General features: G+C 38.1%; 3 protein-coding genes across 5 annotated transcripts in view; 2 read left to right on the plus strand and 1 right to left on the minus strand.

Annotated features, from left to right (window-relative positions):
• Positions 1–7,500, plus strand: part of LOC122246354 (uncharacterized) — a 1,434,769-nt gene that overhangs the window by 484,373 nt on the left and 942,896 nt on the right. The window lies entirely within an intron of this gene.
• Positions 1–7,500, minus strand: part of LOC122263496 (uncharacterized) — a 1,386,165-nt gene that overhangs the window by 212,710 nt on the left and 1,165,955 nt on the right. The gene's annotated exons all lie outside the window — the stretch shown is intronic.
• LOC147466566 (sulfotransferase 1C4-like) overlaps positions 3,327–7,500 on the plus strand; it is an 8,360-nt gene continuing 4,186 nt past the window's right edge. Inside the window, exons 1-3 of one of the 3 annotated variants that reach the window (XM_086535348.1) lie at positions 3,327–3,419; positions 4,670–4,972; positions 6,946–7,094. In XM_086535348.1, the coding sequence (XP_086391474.1) occupies positions 4,784–4,972; positions 6,946–7,094 (338 nt within the window). In that variant the 5' untranslated portion in view covers positions 3,327–3,419; positions 4,670–4,783. Of the gene's footprint in view, positions 3,477–4,669; positions 4,973–6,945; positions 7,095–7,500 lie in introns of all 3 variants that reach the window. The other 2 variants (XM_086535350.1, XM_086535349.1) reach the window with 2 other exon arrangements.

A 7,500-nucleotide genomic window follows, 5' to 3' on the forward strand; every position in this document is an offset into this window, starting at 1 on the left:
GTATATGTACATATGTATATATATGTATATAAATATAAATATATATATATATATATATATATATATATATATATATATATATATGTATGTATGTATGTGTGTATGTATGTATGTATGAGAGAGAGAGAGAGAGAGAGAGAGAGAGAGAGAGAGAGAGAGAGAGAGAGAGAGAGAGAGAGAGGAAGAGGCAGAGGTGATGTATATATTGTCACGAAAAATGCAACTACAACAGACATAAACATAAATTAAAAGATCCGAGAGTGGAATTTTCCTGTGGGAGAATGAATATAGAATGTGTGTGTACTTGACTTCGTACTGCTCACGTGTCTTGCATGAGCGACTCATCCTGACTTAAGTGGATTAAATTATTGTATCTTTTATTGTTCGTGCTTCATTTCATATTCTTATGCATTGAGTTTATTCTGCAGTTTGAGTGACATGGCGTGTCATTTTGCACTCAGGCATCCGTGTCTGAAAATCAAACCATACACAAAAGAGGTTCATTATTCAATATTGCAATAAACCTCAGCGCACGCTCTTTTCTCACATTCTATCAACACGGTTGAGTGTTTAGCCATCTTGAAGTCATTCTCATTTTTTTTCATTTACTGTTATTTTATTATTTGAATTACTCCTCTTTTTTACAATCACTATGTATTTTAGCCAACTTGAGTTTTGATTTTGTTTTGATCATATAATTTGTCATTTCGTGGTGTAACAAATCTATGGAAGTCTGCAACACAAACAATAGACATTGCCAAGCGTGAAATGGAGCTTCATTGAGTCGTAAATCCAAGCCACAGTATTAAATAAAAGTAGTGACGTTTCGAACCTTTCATAAGACCCTTAAGCAGATAAAGGGTTTCCAGGATTAATTGACCTTGACTCTCCTCTAATAATCTGAATACAGTTCTAGATCCTATGGTATTTCTGTTGTGCCATATCATCTTGTCTAAATTCACTATGAAGCCTATGAAGGGTTCGAAACACTACGACTTTCATTCCGTTCCTGTTGTGGCTGTTGTAAATTCCATTTGCGTGTACACTTTACTATATTTGAGTTTCTGATTCCTCTGTTGAGTGTGTTCTACGCTACCTAGTATTACGGAAGTATTTCGTATGGTAATGAAGAAAGAGAAATGTCTGGTGTAGATTATCTGCCTCCTATGTAGGGTATAGTCCTTACTAGCTATATCCTTTATGCTTTTTGTTGGCTACATATAATATAGTCTTTTTTGTCCACATCCACTTGATTACTGTAATAAATGTCTTCCCCTTTGGCCCAAATGCCACAAATGCAACACTAAAGAAATATATACAGTATGACAACCAAACGGAGGCAAGGCGCGGCCTGAATCTTGCACCAAAGTTAAGCAAGCACTATCAGCCTTCAAGTCAAGCACCTCTGATCATATCTAAGATAATTAGATAAGTGCTTTTGGTTGCTTCCTCCACGCTGCTAAAACAAATGTTATATCAACTCATAATACATTCTTAGGTTATGTCTACAAGCTGGATGTTACCAGGATGTTCATATATTGAGTTATATTTCGAGATTTTAATTACATTTTTGTTTCACACATCTTTCCCACTTATTATTCTTGGGTTTCTCCTTCAAGATATCATTTTCATTCATTTTTATAATGGTTCGTTATATGCTTCTATTCCTATTGATAATACTTTTATTTTACCTGGTTGTACCCATTTTACCATCGCATCTGATCTTACAATCTTGATCTTTGCGTCAGTGTATCTTAATAAATCCTTTTACTTAGGACATACCGATTTTTTGTATACACTCTTATCTATGATATATCTGCTATATCTTTACCTCAAGTTCAAGTGTTTTTTTTTAGAAATTCGTTCTTCTATCTAATCGGACATTGATGTTCAGTCCTTTGCATATTTTCAACTACTTTTTATGTTTCACGTCTGCTCTCCCATGTCTTTTATTAGCGTAGTGTCTTTTTTTCCATTCCATGAATTTTACTGCTTTTACTGCTACTTTTACTTGTGCGCTACTAATAGCTTTATTATTTTGGCACAACTATTTTCTCTTAGCTTTCACTCCTTCCATCTAACATCCTTGGAAGCAATATCCAAGCTGCTTTCACAGATGCTTGAGAGGCTCGCTGACATCTATCACATCTTTCTGGAACATATATGTATCTAAAGATATATATATATACAAATATATATATTTCAGGTGTGAACTGGACCCTATTAACTCTTTTATCTTGTTGCTCGCCAAGCTTCATCAGCCTCACGGGAGTATTTCGGGAGTATCATCTCCTTGCGAATGTCATTTCCCTCTAAGCTAGATGCGAACTTAATTAATAGTATGTGTGAACACATTGCAGACGGGGATAGATTCGCTTTCCCAGTCTCCAGGATGGGTTTTATTTCAGAGGAAGGCAGCTTCACGCAACATACCTTGACTTTTTTCCAGTCTTTTAGTCACTCATTGTACGACTAGAGGCATTTTCGTGTTTGTCATTTTTGTTGTGTTTTATTGTATTGTGAGGCTTATATGTGCCATGCGACAGGGTCTATCAATGCTTCAGGTGACTGAAATTGTAGTATTAGGTCCATATCAACTCATTATTCTCTTTATACTCAGTGTGACAGAAGTTTTGTTGTTAAATGGGAGGACACAAAGTAACTTTTTTTTTTAATTCGTGTACTGTCATGAAGGAATACAAAAAATATAACCATCCACAATGAAGATCACATGAAGAGGAAGGGCAGAGGAAAGAAAACTGTGCTTATGACTGTGAGTGCCACAGTAAAAGGCATCCCTACTGGCACAGGGACACATTGTAGACACTGGCCATAGTTTAAGTTTGTACATCCTTTGTCGCCAGTACTTTAGAGCAAGAGGTCGGCAACTTGTTGTGTCATCGCCCTCTAAAGATAGTGCTTGCATGTGTGATCACTTTGCCTAGTAAAAAGGAAGATACAATTAATATCATCTTTATTTTACTTTTATCATTAAGATCATCATCATCAGTGCCATCGTTGTTGTTATTGCTACAAAGGCAGGGGATATTTTCTTATTTACTAATTATTTACTAACGCTCTTGTGACTGGCAGCGCGATGAAGTAAAATAACTGCTGGGAACTGCGTGCTTGGCAGTATATCATACAATTTTCTATAGTAACAACGAACCATGTTTATGTCTTGCATAAATTAATAATTTTAAATTGGGAGAGGGAGAGAGAGACAGGGAAAGGAGAAGGGCAGGTCATTTTGAAATGCCCCAACATAATTATCGAACTGCTACGGCCAATAGCGAGCTATAGCAACTGTTCCTGCAACTGTTTTCCTCGGGTGAGTGAGGCGAGCAGTCACACTTCTTTCACACCAACTCATCTACGTGATACGTTTGGAGTGGCAGCGTTCGGCACAACGAGAGCTCGTAACTACCTCGTATTTGCAAAGTGGATTTTTCGTTGCACAAGTTGCTTATTGTAAGGTACGATAGGTAGAAATCGATACGGTGTTTTTGCTAATAATAATTAAAAAAAAAAAAACATAAATGCATATGCACGAAATGATAGATACCCAGTGTTCCCGAGGTTTATATTTTAGATAGTGCAACAGCGTAACAAACTTCCTAGGATTCAGCTGACAATTCTGGCTTTGGCTCTGAAGTGCCATCACTGAAGAGATAAATAATACGCACTTTTTTACTCGCCTTTTTCGGTCCTCACGGGAATATTTTGATCAAAAGGCGAAATCTTGTTTTCCTAATTGATACAGATTGTCCCTTGAAGTAAATGTTAAGAAACCCTTTTATTGATCATGTCAGTTGCCGCGTTAGCTTATTCAATTGCACAGTAGATATTCAGATCTAACTAAAGTGAAGCAATAATGAAAAGTAATGATATTACTACTGCTACTGTGAATATGATAACAACAGTGGTGCAATTACTACTACTGCCAATACTGTGAATTAAGTGTTTTCTGCTAAATTTTAAAATATGATAGCCTTCGTGTTTTTTTAATTTTGCGTTTTCAGACATACTGATGTAATGTGTCATCATAAATACTCACTCACTCACGCACTCTCTGTCCCTCTCTCTCTCTCTCTCTCTCTCTCTCTCTCTCTCTCTCTCTCTCTCTCTCTCTCTCTCTCTCTCTCTCTCTCTCTCTCTCTCTCTCTCTCTCTCTCTCTCTCTTAATTAATGCTTTATCACAGAAAGATCATAAATACTCAGTCTCTCTCTCTCTCACCATCTCTCTCTCTCTCTCTCTCTCTCTCTCTCTCTCTCTCTCTCTCTCTCTCTCTCTCTCTCTCTCTCTCTCTCTCTCTCTCTCTCTCTCTTCAAATAACTTGTTCCTACGTACATTTCCATATTTTTATTTATTTTACTCTATTTTTACATTCTATTTTTATTAATTACTTATCTATATTGATCACACCATATTCATTCAAGAGGAGACTTTTTTCTATTGCTCTGAATATCACTATCATGTCATAATCCTCTCTTGGGCTTCAAGGTCAAGGTTCCCCTCCACTGCGCAATCTGAGTAGAATGACAAGCCTTTTTTTTAGTCATGAATTTAGAAGCTGGTTAATTGGCCGAAATTTCGCAATAAGCTTATATGCTACCAATTACTCTTATACCTTCATCTCTTTAGTGACGTTAAGTTGAATTCCATCAGATTACCAGATTGCACACCGGCTTGCAACAGTGTAACGGAACTGTGATCCTCGAACCGCCTAAGAACCCTACTGAGACACACGCCGACCTCTGCCTTCCACAACCGGGCGCAGAGATGACCTCGCAAGAGCCAGTAGTGACCCTTGGAAGTGGTCACAAAGCCGTTCCCATCGGAGAAGAGGACATGACTCGCCTTCTCAGGAACTTCCCGACCTTCACTGACGGCGCTTCGAGGTTGTATCCTGGGCGGTGGCTCCTCCTGAAGGGGTTCAAAGACGTGGCCGATAGGATATATAACTTCAAGGTAGGAGTTTTTGGGTTTGTTAGTGATGCATTTGGGAGATGTAAGCACAGGTATCATGGAGTTAAAGCACTGACCTCGAATTCCGTTGCTTGTCCAGTTCAGCTAAATAGTTGGCGTTTACCAAAAGTGTTTTATCTTTAAAAAAAAGAAAAAAATAAGAAATGAAAAGAAAAAAAGATTTTTTTTCATTCAGAAACATTGCAATGCCTTTCAAAATATGAATAGTTCAGTTACACGAGAAAACAGTCCACTAAGAGTAGTAATATGAAGAAATGCCTATTTGGTGAATGGGCGCCCACGAAGGGATGACATGATAATCACAATTGCGTGCGGTCAAACAGTTGAATAGTGATAATGTCTCAGATAAAGAGTTAAAAGAACTCGAAATTACTTTGATTTGGAGAAATACTATTGCGAAATGGTGTCAAAATAATGGTGCAATTAGAAAGATAAGAGTTTACTCAGTATTTCTAGTTGCCAAAGTGGACTAAAAGCGACGCCCGGCTTCCATAGCTTAATGACTGGTACATAAAAAGTGTTTGTCAAGGTTCCCTCTTATTCACACTAACTGCATACGCAGTTTATAATCAGACGAGTCCACTAATGTTAAAGAGCAGTTGCATTGTAGTAGGACCTTAGAGAGGTTATGCAATATGCTAAACATATACCACAAACGGTTGGTGCAAAAGACGTCATTTTTTAATGAAACCTACTCGCTATTTCGTGTTGTGTAGGAAAGCTAAACTAAGCAGAAACAAACAAAACATAGAACACAGTAGGTAGTAAACTACCGTTTTGTGTAGGTTTTGTGTATTCCTCATCAATATCTAACTGGTAAAACTCTCTTTATAGATCATGAGTGGCAAGAAACTAAATGGTCAGTGATAAAGTTATAGTTATAGTTATATGATTAGCGTTTATAACAGCGCTGACACTTGTCGCACAGTTCCGAGGTGACAGCGACTGGTTGGTGATCGGTTGAGATGACTAGCATGTCCGGACGCTGATGAATGTTGCCCATATCACAAACACTCAGGGTACAGTCGATATCACAGATTGACAAACGTGACTCTATTGGAACGGAAACTGATTTTCAGGGGGACGCGCCGGCGATTACCTTTAATATTGAGTTATTTTTATCCTTTTAAAATGATTTGACGAATTCATTCATCTTGTATTACAGTTTTGTTTGTTTTGCACTACCGATAGTGATTTCATTTATGTATTTTACTGTGTGTACCTTTAAAGTTGAACTTCACATGTAGGAATTATGTACTATACTTAATATGCACTTCTAAAGTTAAATTTCAAAAGTAAGAACATTGTGTATGTAACCTAACACAAAGCACAAAGCCAGTTAATACTTTTGTTAGAAAACATGTGTATGTTATCGAGTATGTTTATGGGTATGTTATCAACTTAATTAAGGCTTCATGGCGATCTATCAGCTAGATAATGATTACAAGAATTATCACTGTTAATGATGCTGATGACATTGTATTCAATTTTGAAGAATTACTCAAACCAGCCGTGTGGGAGTATATGTTTTCTGTTTGATGATGTATGCTAATCTATTCACACTAATTGCATTCACAGTTGATAATTAGATGTGTCCTGTACATTAATGTTAAAAAACGGTAGCATTGTATTAGGACTTAGAGAGGTTATACAGAATGCTAAACTTACACCACAAACGTCAGTGAAGTCAGTGAAGGGGGGGGGGGGGGGGTTGAGGAAGGGGGAGAGGTTAAGGAGAGGGGGTGTAGAGGGGGAGGAGAAGGAAATTGAAAGACGGGAGGAGGGGGGGTAGAGGAGGACGGGGATGCAGAGGGGAAGGAAAGGGGACCGGAAGTTGAGCGGAGGAGAAGGGAGGTTGAGGAGGAAATGGAGGGGAAAAGGGGTTAAGAAAGTGCATATAAAGACGAAATATTAAAAAACATAATCCCGTTTTTTTTTTCTTTTTGCCTCCACAGATACGCGACTCGGATGTAGTCGTGGTAACCTTCCCGAAGAGCGGCACAACATGGTCTCAAGAAGTGGTTTGGTCGATGTTACACGACCCGGATTTAAAGGGAGCTCCTCGTAGCCAGCTGATGGACCGGGCTCCATATCTCGAGATGGAGTGAGTTCTTGTGTGTAAATGAGCTGTTTGTTTTCATTTTTTCTTCTTTATTTTTTTCATTTTTTCAATACTTGCTTTGGATTTCCGTTCATTTTCTTTTCTTTTGCTTCCTTGCAGTTTGTATTATTTGCTGAAGGCTTTTTGATTGCTTGCTTGCCTTGATCAAGTGAAAGGTGAATTCGTGATAGTGACTGTGATGATGATTATATTCTTCTTTCATTTCTTCTATTCCATTCCTTCTCTCTTTCCATCCTCCACCCCCTCAACCTCCCACTTCCCCTCCTCCCTCCCCATCAAACTCCCACTTTCCTCCACTTCCTTTTCCACAACTTTTTTTCATCCATCCCTCCTCTTAACTTCCGGTTTCCCCTTCTTCCCCTCTACACCCTCTCTCCCCCTCAACCTC

Source organism: Penaeus japonicus, unplaced genomic scaffold (genome assembly GCF_977035675.1).
Source record: "Penaeus japonicus unplaced genomic scaffold, GWHDUDI00000001_assembly GWHDUDI00000043, whole genome shotgun sequence".
Taxonomy (NCBI): Eukaryota; Metazoa; Arthropoda; class Malacostraca; order Decapoda; family Penaeidae; genus Penaeus; species Penaeus japonicus.